The sequence below is a fragment of the Melozone crissalis genome, unplaced genomic scaffold (genome assembly GCF_028551555.1).
Source record: "Melozone crissalis strain CALT ecotype California unplaced genomic scaffold, PUWL_Pcris_2 ptg000042l_1, whole genome shotgun sequence".
In the NCBI taxonomy this organism is placed as follows: domain Eukaryota; kingdom Metazoa; phylum Chordata; class Aves; order Passeriformes; family Passerellidae; genus Melozone; species Melozone crissalis.
Window position 1 is genome coordinate 12846897 of NW_026535820.1, and position 23346 is coordinate 12870242.

General features: G+C 40.2%; 1 protein-coding gene across 10 annotated transcripts in view; it reads right to left on the bottom strand.

Annotated features, from left to right (window-relative positions):
- DTNA (dystrobrevin alpha) overlaps positions 1–23346 on the bottom strand; it is a 224012-nt gene that overhangs the window by 80688 nt on the left and 119978 nt on the right. For 7 of the 10 annotated variants that reach the window (XM_054285381.1, XM_054285382.1, XM_054285384.1 and 4 more), the window contains 2 exons: positions 17230–17297; positions 11358–11438 (listed from right to left, as the gene is read on the bottom strand). In XM_054285381.1, coding sequence (XP_054141356.1) covers positions 11358–11438; positions 17230–17296 — 148 coding nt within the window. In that variant the 5' untranslated portion in view covers position 17297. Of the gene's footprint in view, positions 1–11357; positions 11439–17229; positions 17315–17384; positions 17406–23346 lie in introns of those variants that run through there. The other 3 variants (XM_054285379.1, XM_054285391.1, XM_054285383.1) reach the window with 2 other exon arrangements.

Sequence of the window (23346 nt, forward strand, 5' to 3'; positions counted from 1 at the left end):
ACCAAGGTACAGAACATTAATAAAAGATGAATTGTGCACTTTCTTGAATATAAAAGATGTGATATTTTACATATATGCAAATTCTTAACCTGATCCTTATTCTATTAATTTAAATATTTTCTTATGTAATGTGGACTGAATTTGACCCATAACATTTTCATCTATTAAGAATAATTAGAGAAGTTTTTAAGCTGAATTTAATGCTTGGGTAAACAGTCTGATACCACAACTGCATTTTTCATCCCCAGAGCAGAAGAGACATACTAAAGACTATTACCATATGCTTCCCTCTTCTGAAGAGTTTGGTTCAGTCCAGAGGGTTCCTAGGACAAAATCCCAGTACCAGTTTCAGCTGGTGAGAGTGGGAGCACTGCTGTGCAACAGGACATTCATGTGACACACAGGACTTTGGTGAAAAAGCATGTTATGCCTGAAGTCATAAGGACAGTTCAGACTGATCTTATTAAACCTTTTGCTGAGATTGGTAATCAAGTTATTAATTACTGTCATAGGTTCCAGCTTTCATAGGTATTTAATAATGTATTACATTGGAAAACAATGCAATTTATTTGCCCCAAAATCTTCTGGAATATGAGCTATAATCAGCTTGGAAAGATAGAACCTGGTATCTGGAATATCCATTTCTGGGATATCAATTTCATTTGAATAGGCAGCTCTTATTCAGAGAAACTATCCAGAATATTTGACTAAACTCTGTTTCAGTGTTCACACAATCTTTCCAGATTTTCTCTCCTGACATTACTCACATTCCAAGCAATGTCTTCTGCCAGAGTGGGTCGGTGCTCCATCTCCCCAGCTGATTCATTCCCTCAGTAACCACGACTCCCAAACCAGAAGGCAACTGCAGTGCCTCCCCTTAAAATACCATGCTCTGAAACTTCCCATCTCTTGAGGAAATAAAGACTCTTGAGGAAATAGGCCAAGGAGAAAAACTACAGCTGATACAAACATAGCTCAACAATCAGCCACACTGAGAAAGGCAACAAGACTGCAGAACGTGAAATGGCAGATAAATGAGATTTAGGTGAAGTTTTGCACATCCATCCTTCCCCCTGTGTGTGACAGAAGCTCTTTAATGATGTTGTCAGGGCCCCTAGATGGAGTAAGAGTCTCGATGTACATGGCCACTTATCTGTCATCCTTTATTTTACACACACAGTCCTTAAAGACATCCTGCAAATCCAAGACAAAATAAAAGAGTTTCAAGGCAAAATATAGATGAATGAACTGTGGAAAATTAAACGTGGGGAAGATCAGGACCTTTGCAAGAGATGCAGGATGATACTAGTGTCAACTTCATTTATCAGAAATTGAGTTCAACCTCTTCAAACAATACACACTGAGAGACTGATTCATTCCTTCCTTTGTGCCATAGTGATGTCAATGAGTTCAAGAGAGTTACTTTCAATTTACTCCCTGTCAGGAAAGGAGACATCCATCTATCCATCCACATGGACCAAAGAAAAGGCTGAGCAGAGAACTTCTGTGGAATTAGCCTACACTTTACTTGGTTAAAGGGCCAAACATTCTGCTAGAAAACCTCTGCAGCCAAAAATAATATCACAGATACAACTCAGTCTGAATTCAGACTAGGAGTGCCTTGGTTCAGCACAAGGAAAAAGGCCTCTGTAAAGCCATTGTATATCACAAACATTAATGTCAGGAAGCTGAATGTTCATTGTATAGAGACCCAGAACTGTGTTAATAACAATACCCACTGAGGACATTATATTGTGCAGTCTCTTCACACTTATAAAAGCAGGAAATTATTTTTATAGCCAACATCTTCTGTTTTCACAATTTGTCCTAGCATACCAGATACTTGCTGTATGAAATCTTCCACTAAGACTTAATGAAAATAAAACTAGATGCAGTAAAATATGAAATAATGGCTAAGTTATAGCTTCTAAATATTCTGGGTGTTATGAAGTTGATCTATATTACTAGAGTTACACAAACTTTTAATGTAAGTGAAAACAAATGAGCATGCAAAAAAACCACTCATTGGGAATTACAGGAGGAGAGAATTATAAAAAAATGACATCAGGTCCCACATTCTGATTTTCCTTCTGGGGACTGTTTGCTGTCTTCACCCTGAAGGATCCCATAATTGCTAAGAACGTTCACCACTGGCTGTGGCTGGCTTCCCAGTGGGCTGACTCCACAGTGGGCTTATTTGTAAAAGTTACTGGAGACAGGAATGAGGAATGGCTGGAGATAGATCAAGCTTTCTGTGTCAGGTTGTGATGGAGACCACTGTTTAGGCAGGAAGGTGGTGCAGACTGTGTGGTTAAGGTGGAGAAAGCTGTGTAGTACCTACTCGTTCTCCTGAGCTGACTGATGGCTTAAAAACCAGACACGGGGTAAAAATTCAGCAAAATTCCCAACTTGGCAGATGCAATGGAGAAGGAGTTCAAAAACATGAGGAGTTCAAAACAAAGCCCTTCAATTTATTTACTGTAAGGGTTGCTAAGCATTGGAACAGGCTGCCCGAGGAGTTAGTTGATGGAGTCACCATCCCTGGGGGTGTTCAAGAAATGCCTGGATGTGGTACTAAGTGCTTTGGTCTTCTTGACAAAATGGTGATGGGTCAAAGGTTCTTGGAGATGTTTTCCAACCTAAATAATTCTGTGATTCTGTGAATGCAGTGCTACAACACACATATTGGGCAAAATAGTCCAGCTTATCCTGTAAGAATCTGCAAGTACATAAAAACTGTCCCTTAGTCTCTACAGAAAATATTTATGTATGGACTGAGCTCATGTATAGCTCCTCAAGAATAATTGCTTTGAGTCCAGAATGGAGACACAGGCCTTCAAGGTGAAGGTCCTTAGGAACAAAAAATTACCAAACTCACTGATAACTGCTCCAAAGATGACTTGTTACTTCTTTCCCCCCTTGCCACATAAACAGGCTGTCATACAGAAAAAAACCCCAAGAGAATCACCCATACATGACAGGCATTAAGTCACACTGCTTAATGAACTCTGACACATTAGGGAGGTGCTCATGTGACATCAGGGCAGACCCAGTAAAAGACCCAAACAGGACAGATCAGAACAGCCCGAGGAAAGGGAGCAAAGGCTCAAGTGTAAGAGAGGGTTTGCTCAAAAAAAGGTTCTTGGAACCAAGAGAACAACAGGAAAAGAGAGAGCTGACGAGGGAGTAAGGGTTGCAGAGAAGTCAGAGATAAAGTAAATGCCACAGCTACAGATTGAGGGGAGAAACATGAGGGTGAATGAAGAAAAAGCTCTCACACAAAGAATGAGAAGATACAGTGATTCTGTGATCACCAAGGTATTGGTTTGTTTCCACTAAACAGTATCTCTACATCCATTTTGTCATTTTTAGACTGTCTAAAGGATTACCAAGGTAATAATAGTAATAATAATAATTAATAATAAATTTTCATCTGTTTGAAGAATTTATTAAAAGGACCGATGTGAAATAGGATGCAAAAACTTTCTGGCTTGGGGAAACTAAGCCAAAGGCTGCCAGACAAAGGTGAGTGATGCCTATTACCAGAAGCAGATGTTCAGAGACATGAGCAGGGAACAGAACAGACTGTCCAACCTCACATGTTCATCAGGAAAGCCATCAGAAATAGCACAGTGAATGGCAGTCTTCACAGAGTTCAGGAAGTCAGTAAGAAGAGATTTTCAGCTATGATCCAATTACAAAAGCTGTCTGCATTCAGGCAGAGCTGAGCCACCTGTGTAACAGAGGGCAGCATGTAGGTATACTTGTGATGTGACCTAGGCCACGTGGCTGTCAACTTCTGACTTAAAGAAAGCCAAATCAGTCATTTTCTTCTTTAAAGGACAAAATAATATTAGCTGACAATCTTCTGCAACTCCTGCTTTCAACAGGAGCCACTTGGAATCATGGGTATGTTTGAAAAATCAATCTCTAAGCAACTGGAAATGTAAGAGTTTTAAGGTAGATATCCTTGCTTCACTCCTTTTGACATTAAAATTAATTCCAAATATCCACTAATAGTTCTTGTCTCAGTCTTGGATGAGACAGACTTGCAGTGGCAGCCTTTAAGAGCAAATAGTCAGGGACATCTGAGATAACTCAACCCTCTTATATAACAAGAGTACACTTCATGCTAACACTGAAGAAAAGGCTGAACAGCAGTCCCTCAATGAACATGCCAAATATACAGGTTATATGCCAGCTCTCTAACAGCTATTATGATTGTCAAGCATATTAATAAACTTTTACAGTTGAAAGGAAAAGAAAATCTGAACCTATTTTCAGGATATTGTGCTCTGAGCGAACACTTACAGACTAAGGATTTGTCTGCAGGGAATATGCTAAATCAAGCCCTTTTGAACTTTTGATTAAATAATTGATGCATAATGCAGAATGTATAATATATGCATCCTTTTTCCATAGTTGCCTGGAAACCCATATGGAACAGTACTAGCAATTCCAGAAGCATTTAAGTCGTTGGTGAAGACAAAGGAACAAAAAAGTTTTAAAAATCATTAACTCATCTCTCTTTCCATTCTTCAAATACTGCAGGATACCAGAATTAGTAACTTACACAATGGTATCATGACTCTTGTAATATAGAGTGGCTTTTTTTTAAAGCTGTATCCCTTGGAGCCATGTGAATAATGTTACTCACTGTAAGGGAACTTGTAAGACTCAGCTTTCATTAAAACAGAAAACAAAGGACACAACTGATATTTCCAGCCTCTACCTTTATGTAATAGCAATAAGCAGATTATAGAATATACAAGGTGGTCAACAATGAATAACAAAAATATGAATGCAAAATGGTAATTTTCTTTCCAAATTATAGGATTTTAAGCAAATCTCATAAAAGACTGATCAGTCAGGGTTTAGAAGAATATGAGACTCCCATGATCACAAATTCAAGAGGCAGATTGCTTCAAATTGCAGCCAAGCAGACCTTTTGCACTTCTCAAGTAGGCAACACTGCTTGTCATTCAGTTTGATTGCTCTGTGACCCAGCCTGAAACTATCTTGTGCTTTATTGCTTCCAAGATGAAATGAAAAACAGAATAAAACCCAACAATGAGAATAGAGCACTAACCATGGAAACTACAGTGATGAAGAATTAAATTATTTAAACTAAACGATTCTGTAATCATCATAATTTGAAGTCTCTGTTTCTGATGGCTATCCTGAGTGAAAGAAAAAGAAGGGCAAGCACAGAATTGCATGGGCTGTACAGTACTTGAGATGAGAAAGGCAGGACAGTGACAGTGAACACCCCCTGCCATGGCAGGGATCTTCACATGATTCTTGTGCCTTTGTACATTTGTCGTGCACTCTATTTGAGAAAACAGCCTTTGCACATTTGTTGTGCACATTTGAGAAAATCAATACTCACTGAGGCAAAGGATGAATGGCTTTGTACTACACTGGCAAGAGGCCTCGTTTGAGTAAAGAGAAGCAGTTACATGGTCCTAAATCAATCAACATGTAATTATGAAGGATTCAATGGTTAAACATCAATAGGACAGATTGGAACACTTGTGAGTGTCCTTTAGCTTTGTTTCTAGGGAACTCTTTTGGATGTGTAAACTTGGTGCAGATTTTCTCATGCAGAAGAAGAAAGTTGAACCTGGATGTCCTGTTAACTTCCTCAGTCACAGAAGAACACAAAGGTCACACACCATTTCCAGTGGAATCAAGACTTACTTATCCTTTCCTTTTACTACAAGTACCAGATAATGTGACTTTTCATTTTGTGCTGAATTGCATGTTGAATGGGATGGGATAAAATGATACATTAAGTGTCAGCCCAGCATAGAAAAAATACAGTCAAACCCCAAGCCCTAGCAATTTTATTTAGGTTAAATCAAATAATTTTTTAAAAATTGCTTGCTGTGATGATGGGGGCCTGTAGCTCATACAGGCTGATCTCATCATTTCATACCCAGATAGTCAGTTTCTAGGACAAACCCACTTTCAGCAGCTTGCTGTAGCATTACAGGAGGTCTAAGAGTACAGACAGAAAAGAGCTTTAAGAAAAGCACCTAAAAATAATGTAATTACAGTAACTGTCATTCATTTTCACTAGGAAATTATTGCATTTCAGGAGGGGAGAAATTATCCTAACTTAAAACAAATGTAAAAAGGCAGATCAGATCAGGGAAGCACCCAAAAGCATGTACAGAGATTATGCTGACATGCCTACATGCCTCAGCTTGACTGCACAAGCCCAGAGGAAGCAGAACAAAGGAAAGGTGGAGGAGACTGCCTTGGACATACACAAGGATTCCATCACAGTCATGGCAGCTGTGCTCCCTATGAATAGAAACAAACTGCTGTACTACAGTCCAGATGGGCCAAAAGAATTAAACAACAACAACAAAAATCATTCACACTGAACAATATTAAAGGGAGAAACAAAGACACCAACACCCTAAAGTGTTGAGATTCAACTGCCAGAAAAACAAGCTCCCTTTTTGTCTGCTTCAATTAAGCCACATGTTACCATCACCAGCACAACTTTTGATTCACAATTTCAACTGTCAATGGTTTATTCTGATCTAGAGAAATCAGCAAAATCTGCTTTTGCTGTCACAATCACAGAATGATCTCACAACACATTTAGGATAGTTCACAACACATTTAGGATAGTTAGGATAGACAGGAGAGGTTTTCCAGCCATATAGTTTTGTATTAGTGAGTGATATTTAATGATATAATGGTTTTTTATTATGATTTGTTGTTATGTCCTACTCTTGGTTGTCACAATAGCCCAGAGGGAATTTGCATGTGAATGTGGTATTTCATCTCAGCATGTTAATAAACTCACTGAGAAATAAGTATTAAAATAAATCAAAGGCCCAATGATCCCTGGAAAAATTATAAATTGTGGGGTTTGGTGGTTCTGGATACTGGTGGATGTCAAGAGACAGGTCTAACTGCTTTCATTGGTCTTTCATCCTTGTTTCAGGAAAGCCTAAGATGCTTCTGTGCCTGGATGCCATGGATAAATAGCAGCAAATCAACTTTGCCAAGACAGCATTTTCCTGGCAGTAAGGGGTGCCGAGCAGGAGTTGTGTTTGCTGAGAATGTACTCAGGAGCTCCAAAACTTGCTCCGATGCACCTGCAGTGAAGTAAAGGACAATACTCTCCTGTTTGACTTGGTGAGAGCAACATTGGCTCATAGGGTTTTCAAGTTCTGTGACTGTTTCAGACCTCACAGTGCTCACCTGTAGTTCTTCCATCTCCCTCCTTGACTCTTGCAGTGTGCACTACCTAGGACCACCTTTGAAGCACATTTAAAAAAATCTATATGATAAAGTCAGCTATTCCCATTTTGTGTATTTTGTACAGTACAGACTGGAATAAACATGCAGCATGTTTCATCAGGTATCTGCACCTGCTTCCTAGTTGCTTTTATTACCCCAAATAATAAAATTTAACCTCAAATTATTAGGATGCTGCTATTTCCAAGACTATATCCAAAGCCATCCACCAGTGGCCACAGTCCAAATGGCCACAGTCAGCTCATACACTCCTGGCTTTACATTCTGGGATTTAAAGATGACATAATCACCAGCAATGTGTTCTCCAAGGTCATCTGTCCACAAGTTTTCACATTCATTTGGAATATTCATGCCCAAATCTCAATATCTTCTCCAGAATTTAGTATTTATTTGATTTTTTTTTTTTTTTCCCAAAAAAGGCATCTATGTCTTGTGCTGGTATTTATAACTAAGGGAAGACTATTGCTATTGCAACAGGTCTATTGCTACAGGAATTCTGCAAAGCAATCAGCCAGTAGTCTGCAATTATCTCTTTCTATTCCCACCAAATCCTCAAAAGTACCTACATTACCTACAGAGTTTCTCTTTTCATTATTTCCAATTTTAGAAATTGTCAGCAGAAATAAAAAGCACAAAATTAGTTTATATTCATGGTGAATTAACAAGCTTTCCCAGCTTTTAGGATTTCTGCATTCAGAATTTTGCATGTCTCCTGCTTTTGGGATTTTTGTAACACATTGTATCCCACATTTGGGCACTTACCAGATGCAGAGGTGTGGTAACAATAATTTGTAAATGTTTTTATTATTTATTTGCAGGGTTAACTTAGGTAAAGAGGAATGCTTAAATTTGCAGGAATTTTTCTTTGAAAGATAACATCAGAGATTTTTTCAAATTTATCTACCTTTTTTTATGAGTCCTTAAGAAGAATGTTTTGCTTTTCTCAAGAATAAGGCTGGGCTGGATTAAATTCCATCCTGTTTGACAAATAATTGAAATGACCGATAATGATTTTTTCACACTTTGATGATTGTTTTTGAACTGTCACTTTAAAATGCTCAGAGACATTTTTATAAAAGAAGTACCTTCCACAAACAGAGTATTTAACCGATGTTGTATAGAATTGTCAGAAAGACATACAGTTGCAATTTTGAAGACTGTTGGCTAAATATCTGCAAAGGAATCTTCTTCTTATGAAAATGAAATAATTTTGCAAAGCAAAATTATTTGATCAACAGTGGTAGTACTCAAGGTGCAACATACGTAGTGATATTCTGGTAAAAGGTGATAAATAGTCATGTTCTCTCTCATTTTTACCCAGATAATTTACCTAGTTTCAGGAGAAACTCTGCAAGAAAGAATGGCTCTCAGAATATGATTTTTGCCCATTGCACACTGCCTACTTAGCCAGTAAAACCCAGCCTGGTGCTGAAGGCTTCAGCAAAAAACTTTTTTTTTTTTTTCTGAGAGAATTCTCAAAGGGAGACCAGGAGATGAACCTGTGTCTGTGTCTGCATTAAAGGCAGCAGAAACAAACAGTGCTCTGTGTGTGATAAGTGTAGCTGCCTGTTAAATGATATCCCATGACTGCCTATGCTAATGGGCACCTCCGGGTAAAAAAGATGGTGCTAATAAAGCCTCTGCTCTCCTTTCCTTGGAATAAACACTTCTGGCAGTCAAAGCAGCTCTCTGCTTCCATCCTCACACACCTTCAGCCTGTAGCCAAGAGCAGCTCTCAGCCATTTATTAAATTAGCTCTTTAAAAGAACCCCTCAAATGCAGTCTTTCCGAGCCATTTTTCTAGAGTAAGTCTGGGCCAGTGTGCCAGGGCAGGGCAGGAGGGCACAGCTGAAAGAAGACAAGGATGGCTTGAGTGACAGGAGGTGCTATGCACTGGGAGTGGAGCAGAACTGTCTTTGAGCTTTTTTCTTGTTATAGTCTACCCTAAATGCAGCAGCACAGATGCAGCAGAAAGGGTTTTTTTCCCCATGACCCCTTTTTCTTTTTTGTCTCATTACTGCTGGGTGGTGCATAATGACAGTATCTGTAGGGAGAAAAAAAACCCCAAAACAGTAGCTGACATGAGCCAGAGGTCTGATATTAACCATTTCAAGGGCAGTGCTCAGTTAGTGGCTCTATGTTTAGCAGCTCTTTCTTGGACAGCCATTGCTTGAACACCTGCCAGGTGAATGAATGACTTCTTTTCCCATTGATAAGAGAAACTTATCTGGGAGAGCAGCAGTCTACTCAAAACAACAAGAAGGAAACTGTACTTGATGGTGAAAAGACACACACAATCCAGCCTGTTCCAGAGCAGCAGGCACTATTTCTTAAGTTGCACTGAACCTAATACTTGGCATGACATTATAAGTTTCTCCTTTTACTTTTTTTTCCTTAAGGAGAGAGTGATACAGTATAAATCTTCAAACAAGATCAGCAAATTACTCCTCCTAGGTTATCAATGGAGACCAGAAGCTGAGTCCCATCCACAAGCTACTTGGTACAAGCTGGCAAACTGCAGGGCATCTGCACTAATTCTCTATGAGGAGAACCAACAGTTCCACAAAAGCAGATCACAGCTCATAAATAAGAGGCACAAAATTAAAATTAACGACCAGTATATTTCCAGCCAGACAGACATTCCCAGCAATGAGGCTATTGTTAGCCCTTGGGGTTTTTTTAATTTGCTTTGCATGCAGTTGCACACATACTTTGCTACCACCATCCATTTAATTGGATACTTTTGTCACCTCAGACTACTGTATTCTGTTACCATGAAAATGAAGTGAAAATGTCATCCTCCTAAACATAAGATTTAAAAAAACCCAACTGAATGGAACATAATAGCGTCTTTCAACACATTTGCTCCTGAATGGGAGAAGCCAGCTGCTGGGCAGGTACTAACCCCCCCTGGGTTTTGTGTCTGGCAGATTGCTTATAATGTGATACCAAACCTTCAATTCATACTTCAGCTAAGGACATATTAAAAATATGAGAAGTGTGCTACAAAAGTGATTAAACGATCAGCTCCATGGCTAATAACACAGTAAATACTCTCCAAAGTATTTTTCGTTACAAGTTGGCCTCTCCAGTATGTTTGGACAGCATAAGATAAACATTTCTGTAACACAGACCGATGTAACCCCAAAACTAGGAACTTAACAGGGTGGTAAATCTCTGTCTACAGTGAGCATTTTTTAACATACTTACCACTGTGTGCAACACAAGCATAGCCAGGTTGTCATTCTAGTCTGTATGTGAGGACTAAAATACTTGTTTTCTCTGTGTTGGTCCTCTCCCTACTGTTACTGCTGACAAGAGTGCCCTTGGTTAGGGGATTTTTTTAAGTTGGTGTGGAAAGGCCCAGTAAAGCACATATACCCAAATCTGCCTTTCTAAGTATTTGCATACTATTTAGGATGGAGAAGAAAGGATACACTCCATTACAGATTTTATATGTATTTCACCTTTAAAGCTCACAGCACGTGACTGTGCTAATAGAAAATGCAGCTGTAAAGGGAAAAAGACTGAATCTCAGAAGAGAAGTTAAAAAAGGTCACTAATCAAGTGAGAAATTTCCCAATAAAACCTAGAAGGAGTAAGACAGACATGCAGAGATTACAAGCAGGTTCAGTCTCTCAGAAGAGCTGCATTTAGCTGGCCTTCTGGAAATAGAGGGGTCTCACCAACATTGCACTTACTTTGCTGCACCCTAAATAGAAGAGGACTAAAAGCAGCATTTTTTCTCACAGAGCTGCTATAAAAGCATTTAATTTTCAGAGCCCTGCTGAAACTCACAAATGCTATTTCACAAGAACATTGGAGAATGCAGTTTACATACTTATTAATTAAAGCTGTGGCCTGCATCCTGCCCCACCTTTCTATGACTGAATCACTGGCATGTTTGAGGCAAGTTCCTTACATAAACAGGTTAATATTTGAAGCCTGCCCAGGCACTCTGATGAGCATCCTTTGCAATGCCACAGCCCTGGATTGTCAGCGGTGCAAAGGACAGACTGCAGAGTGCAGAGGAGAGCTTGTAACAATGTAGGTGAGGGAAGTGCTGGCATACTTACAGTTGCATTTCTTCTGAACGAACCGAAGCTTGCATGCTGTTCGGTAGGTGGACAAGCGGATGCGATCCAGATCCTGAGCCCCTAGTGGAAGAGAAGAACGGTGACATTTGGGTGGAATGTGACCTGTGTGTCTCTTTGCTAGCAGGGAAGCCAAGGAACAAAGAGGACACACGAGCTGCCTCGGTTTAACAATTTTCAAGGCTCTTTCCTTTGCAGAGAAACCAGAGACGAGTGAGGAGTAACAAGGGGAATGTCAGGAGCTACAGTGTTAAAAGAATTTTAGAAAGGAAGGCAAGGAATAGTCAGCCCACTGTGTCTGTCACTTTGAAGAACAATCTGGTCAAGCTGCAGGCTAAAAGACACACTGGCCAGGCTCCAGCAGCAGGGAAAACCTCAGCTGAATTTTAATATTCAGCAAAAAAAGCCCATAACAAATATCTTTAGCTGACATGCCACATCAGGGCAAGGTATTGCCAGCAAACCCAGAAAACATACTGTGCTGTAACATAAAGATTGATGGCAATCTGCAGAAGGGGGCAATGACAAGGGCTGTGCAGCCTTTCTCCACTTTGTGGATGTATGTTCTCTGCAACAGAGACCTCTGAGGGTCAGCTCTGTGCTCCACACAAAGCTTGGTCCTGGCTGCTGCAACATAAAGATCCAGTAACATTCCCAAAGATGGAGATGGGAACAAACTGAGTGGCAGCTCCCTCACAAACAAGGACAGGACTCAGGGGCCAGTGTGGGGGCAGAACCTGGCACAGTGTCCAATAAACTCATCCAAACAAGGTACAGTCAGGATGCAAGAGGAGTGGGATACAGCCCTGCTTTTACACAGGCTTCCTAAATGCTTTGAGATTTCTCAGCTGAACTGCAGAACATATGGCCACGTTGCCATCTGTAGCAGGATACTCTAAGTGGGGGTAAAACAGCTCAAATTTTCTCCCATTTGCAAAAGTTATCAGTGATGGATGGAGAAGGTGGATCATGCTGCTTCAGATGTTTGGGAATGCTGAGACCAGCCTGACTCCACAACCCCAAAGCTAAACCTTCTGGGGACATGAAAAACAGTCTTGCTTGACACAGATCAGCACTGCTGAGGATGTGGCACACAAAGTTCCTGATAAAGAAAGCAACAAGTGATAGTACTGATAACTTATTTGAGGCTGCTGAGCTGGCAAGGGAGCCACGAAACATCTGACTGATAGTCAATCACTTTATACTATAAAAGCTCAGTTCCATTTTTTAATGGCAGGGACTTCAACACTTTCCTTCTGGATACATTTGTGGCAATTCTTCCCTTGACTGGGGACACCCCTCAAGGCTATTCCTTCAGGCCAAGTGGAAGAGATTTGCCCCCAGTGTTGATATGGGTGAGTAACACCAATCTGTACTTGATAATAATAAGCTATTTTTGAAATGATTTATTTAATAAATAGTGACCAATATAATTCGTTATAAATATCTATACTATCTGGTAAACAATTTTGATTAAAATATTTTAGCTTAATTGTCATCATTATCACCAATTTAAATAAAGATTTTATTCCTATGAATATATTTGGTTTGCTATCCTTAATCCTGCATGATGAAGTCATATAAAGTATCAATTACATCTATATAATGCTTAAGAAATAAACTCTTGACCAAGTCGGGGGCTAGGACTGGATTGAGCTCTACTCAGACTACTGTCTGAGAAAGAGTTTCCAGAGTGAGGGGGATCCTCTCTGCACCTTGTAACTCAATTGGAGGGCTTCCTTCCCTGATAAATCTTGCCTGAAGCTTCCATTCTGCCTGTGGCAGCATCATTCACCCACACTTTTTAAAACATGGTCATCCTTCCGACCCAATTTTTCAAATGTGCTCTGGCCTATGACATGAAAATGAGAATGATACTTACTATTCTCCTCAAATTCTGCTCTTTTCCTGGCCAAATTCTCCCACAATGTCTTCCCAAGGCTCCCAGCTACTCCCTTTTGCCAGTTACACCACCTGCTCCTAGGAGAAATTACCTTTGACTGCTTAACATCAGGTATGGGAAGTATTTTTGTGAGTTTTTCCATCGTCCCCTCTATTGTTAAAATTATACAGGCTTTTTCCTTCTCCATTGGTATCTCATTGATAGCTTTAGGAAAATTCTTTGTAGGTGAAAGGGAAGATAAAACTTGCAACACTAAGCTTTTCCTTTTTAACAGGAAAAAAAAGTAAAATGAATGTAACTTTTTCCCTCTTCACTTTGGTGAAAGCTATCAATAAGCTTCGGGTGATCCTTTATAAAACTCCAGCCTTTTAACAAGGGTTTAAAAGTTAAAGCAAAGTGACACTCTGGCTCATTGAGCTTCTGAGGTTGCCGTAATAATTCTAAATCAAATTTGTAGGCAACACTGCTGGTTTTTTTTTTCTTTTTTACTATTTGCACACATAGTGGATGTATTATTTTGATATTATTTGGGGAGTAGGTGTTGCTGAGACGACCCTGGAATAGATGATTTAATTCTGTAATGATTTACATTTTGCCACAGTCAGAGATCTGTTTGTCAAATGACTTCTGTAGAAAAGTGCCATCACTTACGTGATGGAGAGTTCTGCTAAACAAATGGAAAGATGTCCAGGACTGAGCACAGCAAATGAGACAGCAAATTTGTAACTTCTCTACAGGACTGTCAGTGGCCTCTCCTTTCTTCAGCCTCCTGGCAGTGCGTCACTCTGTCTCCTTTGAATATGCTCACGTCAAGTAACACTGATGGCAGTTTGCAAAAATAACAAAGGGACACGCTGCAACTTTGGCTGCTGTTTTCTGGATGGATAATATGTGCCAACAGTGATGCACATTTTGAACTCTTCATCAGTGTGTATATACCTGGGCATGTCAGACTAAGGTAAGACTAAGACCTAGTGGCTTCATGTCCAACAGAGCATTTTGAGTTATAACACAAGCTTTAATCACGGGACTCTACAGAAGGTGATAATGATAATGATATCAATTCACAAATGTTTGTAATTTGGAACTAGAAGGATGCCTCTTTTGAAGGAAAGGAAACAAAAAGGGCTGAACTGAATCTCTCAAAATACGAGGAAATCACAGTGGTCCGAATTTAAAGTCTGAATCAAATCCTTCTATTCCTTGTTCAGGACAAACTTCCCACTTAAAAAGGCTTGGAAAGTTGGACTTCTTTTTTTCTGTTTTTTTCCCCCCTCTTTTCTACCTTGTGTAGTCTGGAGCATGACCCACTTTGTACAATTATTGTGAGGTTTCAATCACAGACTTGCAGATGTAGGTCCCAAGAACTGAAAACACTGGCAAAAGCCTTTATATTATGAATTTTCTTCCTCTGATATTGGCAGGTTGTGGAGTTTACCTATTGACACAGGCTTATGCCTATCAGAATGTTAAGAAGCTTCACATGGCCCACAATATGTATGGCATCAGGAGCACATGGTTTTTGTTACACATATTGCAGTGTGGGCTTGCACACAGCTGAATGCAATCCCAGGATGAAGTCTGGTTTCAGTGATGTGCACCCTCCACACACAGAGGTGTCTGAGGGGCTCTCAGAATGCAAAGTTCAGTGTTTTATGAACACGGCTAAAATACATTTAGTTTTTCCACAAAGGCCTAATATTTTCCCCTCATTTTACCTATTGGAGCATCCAGTTCTCTGTGTACACAGGCAGTAGGTGGAGGAACAGAGGCAGCCAAACAGAAAAGGGAAGCACACGTGAGATAAACCAGACTGAAGTAAGTATGCCAAAATACTAAAATGTGAAAGAAGAAAATAGTAGACTGTAACTACTGGTGTGTAATACAGGAAAATAGTCCTTCCTCTGCCTCCAGCTGCTGATCTTCCCAATACCTCCTTAACTCCTGCTTAACAATCCAACATCAAAACAGCCTTCAAAACTGTGGAAACAAACCACAAATTTTCACAGCAAAGTCCTAAATATTTTAGGAGTATTTAAAACTATTTTAAATTAATGGTTACTATGTCACTGACTTGAGCTGATAAATTATTGGCACCTATGTCGCTGACTTGAGCTTCCTCTGTAATTATAATTAAAACTACAGTATGTTCTGCTAATGGACAAATACATTTTTTGATTCTGGCCAACATGCAACACCTCCCTCCAAGGTTCCAAGGTGCTGTACACAAGAGGCAACTGAATGAAAGAATATCCTGAGTTGGAAGGGACCCACAAAAATCATTGAGTCCAACTCTTGGCTCTGCACAGGATACTCCCAAAAATCACCCCATGGGCCTGAAATATTGTCCAAATGCTTTTTGAACTCTGTCAGGCTTGCTGCTGTGACCATTTCTCTGGGGAGCCTGTTCCAGTGCCCAAACACCCTCTGGGTGAAGAATCTCTTTCTAATACCCAACACAGACCTCCCATGACACAGCTTCATTCCATTTCCTCAGGTCCTGTCACTGGGCACCAGAGAGAAAAGATCAGTGAGAAATATTCATGCGTTACACAGGAAGCACGGTATGATACTAAAACAATTACAGGGCACAACAGAGCCAGTGGACACTGTGGAATGGGCCAAACCAGTTCTTGGTAGGCCATCTCAGTGGGAAGTCTTTAATTTGGAGAGCTCAGATGTAGGGCTCACACACACTGAATTCACCAGCACACACCTGGCCTTTCATTATGCGCAACAATTCCAGTCCCAGTAATGCCCTAAGTAACCTCAGTCTGCCACCAAAGATCAGGGAGATGCTCTGTCCTAGTTTACTACGAGCCAGGGGACAGACAACAGGAGGCTTAGTAATTACACACAAAACTCAGGTAAATCTAGTAACAGAGTGACAGTCTCAAACTTGACAGCAGAACTTCCTGGAGAAAGAGTGGATTGTAAGAGAAATTAGAGATGACTGTCAAAAGTGCAGGAACATTGTTGGTATGGTACATCCCTGACACACTATCGTGCAGGGAACACAAGATTTCATTAGGAACTACAAAAAATTACACTGAAGTGAGGTATGAAGTACATGAGTCCCTGTACTGTGTCTGGCTGAGATGCAGTTAACTTTCTCTAGAGCAGCCTGCACGGTGCTGTGTTTCAGATCTGTGGCTAAAATGTGTTGATAACACACCGCTGTTTCAGCTGTTGCTGAAGAGTGCTTGCACAGCACTCAGGCTTTTCTGTTTCCTACTCTGTCCCCTCCCAGGGCTGTCTGGGGATGGGCAAGAGGCTGGGAGGAGACACAGCAAGGACAGATGCCCCACTTGGCCAAAAGGTTAGTCCACACCATATAATGTCATGCTCAGCAATAAAACTGGGGTAGGAAAAGAAGGGGATGGGGAGTTTTGTATTCCAATGCAGACACTGTTCCATGAGTGGCTGGGCATGTCTGCTTTTGGGAAATGGGGAATAGCCACCTTTGCATTACTGGCTCTTGGTTTCTGTTGTAATTTTCTCCCTCTCTTTCTGTCACCTAATCAAGTCTTTATCTCAAGCAATGAGTTTGCTTGCTTTTGCTCTCCCTATATTCTCTCCCATTCTGCTGGGGGCTGGTGAGGGATTAAGCAAGTATGTGGGAGTTTGGCAGCTGCCTGGGGTCAACCCACTACAGATACCTCCAAAAAAAGATGTAGCTTTTGGAGACCTTTATCCCTCTTCATTGCAACCTTTGTACTTCATCATCTTTGTCTTAAGAAAACTACGGATAAATAATTCAATTAAAAAATCTGATGTAGAAAACCTCTCTTTCCTGCTAAGGTCAAATCAGCCCATTTTCGTGCAGTTTTGGTCTCATGATATTCATTTGTGCAAGGGAGATTTGAGGTGGAAAGCTTGCATAAATTTTACTGACATTGCATAGCAACTGGCTTGGTCTATCACAGCAAAACATTTCCAGGAAGTACTTACGCATTTCTGCAAACAGCTGCCTTCTTTCTGCCATGGTATTTCCTCTTTTCCCACAATCTTCAATCATTCTGGAAGACAAAATCATGTGCAAACATTAAGCATTATTCCCAGACTGAACATACGTACATAAGCATCCAAAATTGCTCCTGGAGAACCTTGGAGGTTGGCTGGTGCTCCACGTGTACCCGGTGCCTTTTGCCAGCCTCTCTGTGGCGTGCTTTGTGGAGAACCTGGTCCCCAAACTGTCCTCCATTCTCTGGACTCTGCTTTCAAGCATTTGTTCCCCCTCCCGCCCCTCTCTCCCAAAGGCAGTGTTCAGTTTTTCTGCTTGATGTAACTAACTGGCTTACATAACACAAGCTCTGAAATTCATTTTAGGTTTTCTTAAATAAGGAATCCTCAGTTTAAATTATGTAAGAGAGAAGAAATCATAAAAGATTCGGATATTATTTTATAGTCTCTAAAACTATGTTCTAGCCAATTCTATGTGGAGGAGACAAAAAAAAAAAAAAAACAACAAACAACAGCAATTAAATCTCTACTCCATAACATAATACATGTTATTTACCCAAGCAAGCACTCTCCCAATATTCATTGAAATTCAGGGCAGTGTATCTCTGGTTAAATGAGTTTCACAAAAAGGCTCAGAAGTAAGAATATATTTTCCTTCTGTTTTCAGATGAAAAAAATCTTTCGACTATTTTGAAGAGCACTACTGCTGGATAGAGCAAAGTGACAGCTTCTCTCACAGCCAGCATTCAAACTATAAAAGACCAAAGCTTTCAGAGTGAAGATAAACATCTTTAGCAGCACTCAAAAAATTAAAACTAGTGTCAGCATCACCACTTCCTATGGGTAATTACCCTGTTGAACCAATATCCTTTCCTGCCTGCCAAGTCTGGTTAGAACTTCTGACCTGCATTTTAATCTCCATCCTTATGTCAACTAGACTGTGCAAAATAACATCACACTACCCAGGTTATAAAGAAGATGTTCTATACAAGCCTGCTATCAAAAATACTGCACTGTATCCCACAGCAAACCTCCATATGTATACAACAGGAAGGATAAAAGTACTGGATGCTGAAGTCTACCATCACCAAAGAACTCAAGACAGAAAACAAGTTTCCTTTTATTTCACAAAGACGGGAAGGCAATCACATAAGAGGTGTTTTGTTGTGTTTTTTTTCCCCTTTCAAACTGCACAGTTCAAATGAAGTGGTGGTACATTATAATTGCCTTTTCCAAGCAGCCTATTCAATTTTCAGGGTACTGATAAAGACTCTGCTAAAGTGCTATCTATGATGGATATTTTGTGATGTGAGCAGCAGTCCCACTAGGAAGGGGACAAAGGGTATGGATGCAGCCTCTGCAGGGATATTCAAGTTCACCCCGTATTCAAGTAGGCTCCCATTTGCCCAGGAGTGACAGGGATGTGTGTAGCATGGCGTGAAGTCTGAGCTAATGTATCCTCCCTTTCTGCAGAGATAGCAGCTCTCAGGATAGTGCTTCACAGGAGTGGTCACTCAGCCTTTGATCTGAGGCAGCTGGGGTCTTGGAGGTGTCAGGGAAGACTCAAACCTCCCTGCAAAATGAGATACCTCAAGATATGCCAGGCCCAACTAGCATCTTAATTAGACAGCAAGAAGTAATGTCTTTTTTACATGAATCAGCCTTAAATCTCTTCCCATAAAAAATTAAAAGCGATATAATTCCACTAACCATGGCTTGAGCTCCCCACTCCTTTCTGTTTCTAATGAAACTCATAGTAGGAGACAAATTTGCCATGGAAAATGACCAGATCTCATAGGACAGGTGAGTTAATAAAGCCCTTTGAAAAGATAATATCTTTTACTAGGCAGGGCAGTTGAGTGAATACTTCAGAGCAAACACAATTTTTGATTAATACTTATTGCTTGTACAGTTGGTTATAGGCCATCATAATTTTCTCTGACTTCTCCTATATTCAGCATTATTCCACAATGTGCAACTTGTTTTCAGACCACATATTACCTGTGTTATTTGACTGAGATTGGGATAATTTGATTTTGGCACAAGGATGACATCATCTTCCACTTCTTGACACAACTGACACTTAAATCTTACAGATGTTTCTCCAGTTAATAATTTGCTGTTTTCATTCCACCAATGTTCTCTAACATTTGTGAAGTAATTACTGGTCTCAGAGTGATTGTACAAATTTTGTCAAAAACATAAGGGGTGCAACTTTGTTCTTACTTGCCTCATACTGACATCTAGAGAAAAATATTCCTTAGCTATTGCTTTTAAATATCTTGCAGAGCATGGAATGTGGCTCACCTGTGACCTTATTCACCATGTGGAAGAATTTTCCCAGTCAAAATTTAGTAACAAAAAGTATTTTTCAAATCACGCAAATTGTACAGTATGTTTTCCACTTCCACCAGAAAGCCTGTTGTAGAAGTGTCCCTTTAGTGGAGGGAAAAATAATAATTCTTTAACTGCTTTTCTGTTTTCTGCAATTCATCCTCCCTTTACTTTTACTGTTTATATCTCCCCATATAAGAACATTCCCTGGACCTGATCATCATTTTTCAGAATGTCCCATTATCTTCTGAAATTGAATCACCCTTTTCACTGCTGGGGCTTATGGGGATTACTAGGCCTGACAAATAACTATATATTTCTAAACACACAACTCAGGTTTCCTCAGAGAAGGAGGGAACTTCAGATTTATGTTTTTAGGACTCTTGCACTAGGTATTTTGCAGATTTTAAAACAGTCTTCACCCAAATGACAATCCTAAAATTCTCTATAAGGGTATATGCCATTAAGCTAATGAGAACATTAGTGGTGGCAGTATTTTCAGACAGACACATTCTATCCTTCTTTCCTGTCTTTTCCTGGTAGAAAAAAGTGATAGATGATGCTCATCTACAGAGTATTGGTACTTCTGAGTCTCCATTGGCAGGATCAGCTGCATCTTCCAAGCTTTTCACTTGCATTTTAACTCTAGAATATGCTACAACCCAGGCTCAACTAATGCCATTGTCAGGGTGCTGGGCATCTCCTTTTCAGCCTTGTTCCCTGTGACCCAGCTCACAGGCACACAGCTCAACTCTTCAGCTCAGATTGCAGACTCCTGCTTCCAGCCCATCATGTGTCCACCTCAGTCCCTGGGGCTGGCCCTGAGCTAATTAACTACAGTTGTGCTCCAGTATTCCTCAGTTTGCTCACAGCACAAGTCATGTCACAGAAAAAAACCAAAGTACAATTTGTTCTTCACAGGAGAAAAGCAAGTCACAAAACAAATGTGCTTTGAAAAACAGAATACATTTCCAGAGACATAATTTTGAAAAATATTAATTAATGTATATATTTCTTATAGTAGGGATTAGATTATATTTGTCTTCTATAGGTTCCTTTCACTATCTTCTTCCCTTCACTTTTCTTCCCAGGAGATACCTCCTCCACTGCAGGTAAGAACATCTATTATGCATCTAATTAAAATTCTAGTCACAGGCTAATTAGTAAAGTACCAATTAGAGTGGGATTAAGGCTTCAATATATTACAGACATTCCAAAGCAGAAATCTTTCCAAGTGTGAGGTTTCCAGCCTCTGAAAAAGATACTGTGAAGTTTTCATTCACGTTCCAAGCTGAAAACTTTTATGATATTAGTAGTGCTAGAAAGAAAATAATAAATAAACAAATAATATAGTTTGATTGGAACTATTTTGACTACAATTTCATATTCATGGTTATCATGTATCAGAAGCATAACTGGTCTATTTTTTAATATACTTTTCTGGTTTATAAAATGTGGGTGGGAATATAATGTAATATACATAACATGAGAACTAAATCCTCATTTATCTTTCCTTTCCTGTTGTGCTGCTTGGATTATGAGTACTACAATAAACTTACTCACAAATAAGTGTTTTTCTTGTTTCAGTATTCATAGGGTAAATAATATCTTTTATTAAGCCGTACTATATGTCATTCTTTTCATAAATAGTATATTTCCATTACATTCCATTTCTCAAGCTATGTCTGTGCCTGATAAAAATAATGCATGCTACATTTAAATCATTAGCTCCAAAAAAACCTATCTATCCTGGTTCAGACCAGAATACAGTTCATTTTATTCCTAGTAGCTGGTACAGTGCTGTGTTTTGAATTTAATATGGGAATAATGTTGATAACACACTGTTGCTGTAGCTGTTGCTCAGTAGTGCGTACCCCAAGTCAAGGACTGCTCAGCTTCCCAGGCTGTGCCAATGACTGGAAGGGAGCATGGCCAGGACACCTGACCCAAAGTGGCCAAAGATATATTCCACACCTCAGAGCATCCTGCCCACTACATAAACTGGAGACAATTGGCCAGGAGGTGCCAATCCCTCCCTCCTTGGAGATGGGCTAGGCTTTGGTCAGTGGGTGGTGATCCACTGTAGTGGGTACCACTTCCTCAGGCTGTATCTCTGTCTCATTATTATTACTCTCTCTGAGTCACTATTAGTACTACTACTACTACTACTACTACTATTATTATATTTTGCTTTGTTTCAATTATTGTTTGTATCTCCATCCATGAGTTTAACTTTTTCCCCCCTGATTCTACCAACCACTGGGAGGGGTGGGGCTGGTGGTGGAATGAGCCAGCAGTTGCATGTGCCTTGCTTTACAGCTGGGGTTAAACCACCACACCACAAAAAGAAGAGGTTGCCTATATGCCTGGAGAAGGCACTCCCCTCTGGAAAGCCCCACACATGTCCCAGGAGACCCAAAAATTCCTGACCTGAACCGTGCACATGCATTTTGATGTTTCTGAGAAGAGCCACCCCACTAGCACTGCCCATCCTGTTTGTCTGTGACAGATGAAGTGCCCCAGGGAGGCAGGACACACGCCAGTGAGGAAAACTGCCCACTGAAATTGATTAATTCTGGCATGAAAAATTCATCAAGTCCCATGTGATGGCTGTGATGCAGCGGGCATTTGGAAAAAGAGGCTCCGAATCCCGGCCAGTGACACTTGTGACAGCCTCTCAGGCTGGACAAAAGCTGCTTTTCTGTCCAAGCAGGGACACAGGAAACAGAAACACCTCTCTGCCCCAGTCCTGTCCAGCTGAGCGTGCTGGGGCTCTGAAACTCTTGGAAGCATTTTGGGACCCAACTAGATGGAAGTTTAAGTTTCCCCATTTGGTAGAAAATATCAACCAGGATCAAGCACCCTTTGTCTGAGCAGGTTGTATTTCCCTAGTGAGGAAATCTCAAACTCCTGATACAGAAGCTATTTTTTCTTCCATGAAATGATGGAAGCTTTGATTTCTCTGGGAATTAGAAGCATTAGTATGCAGAGAAATGTTCTGGTTTCTCAGTGGCTATTTTTTATGCTGTTGACAAATCTATTTTCTATGCAGCTGGTCAATATTTAAACCCAGCTTTGAGCAGACAGCAGTACCATTTTTCAGCAGCACAGGCTTCTTGTCTGCCATTGCTTGGGACAGTTTTATCAAAATGTCCTTCATACATAACAAACTGCTGTTTCTTTTCAGGATTTACCAGCATTAGAAATTTTGATTTATGAAAATGAAAGAGCCTGCTAGAGTCTATCTAACCGTGACTTTATGAGGAACTTAAAAGCTGTAGTCAACATCCAGGATTCTGTTCATGCAGGATTGGTGGCAGTGTGAGAGAGGAGATTTTCCACTGATCTTTTATTTTCTCCAAATACAGCTGTGTTAGGCAGATCCTGCTCTGCTAACTACAACAGTTGCGGCTGCTTATTTCAAAGTGAACTTGGACTGGAGAACAGTGAGTTAAAAGGGACAGTAAGTGCTGGCTAAAACCATATTTCTGACGTCACCAACCTCAGCAATCCTTGTAGTTAATAATAAAAATCCTGAAGGGCCATTTCAGAGCCCTCTTCCCCTTAATGGATTTATTGGTGCCTTATGAATGTCTTGTTCCACATGTTCTAATGAACCGAGTCCCTAATAGGCCTCTCTCAGCTTCACATTCCAGGGCTAATCTTTGGCACTGTAATAAAACTGGTCAGTGCTCTTTCCTGAGGCTAGCTATAATTGCATTGCACTCACAAAGTGTGCTTGTATTTTATCTAGATGAGATTTTTACAGTG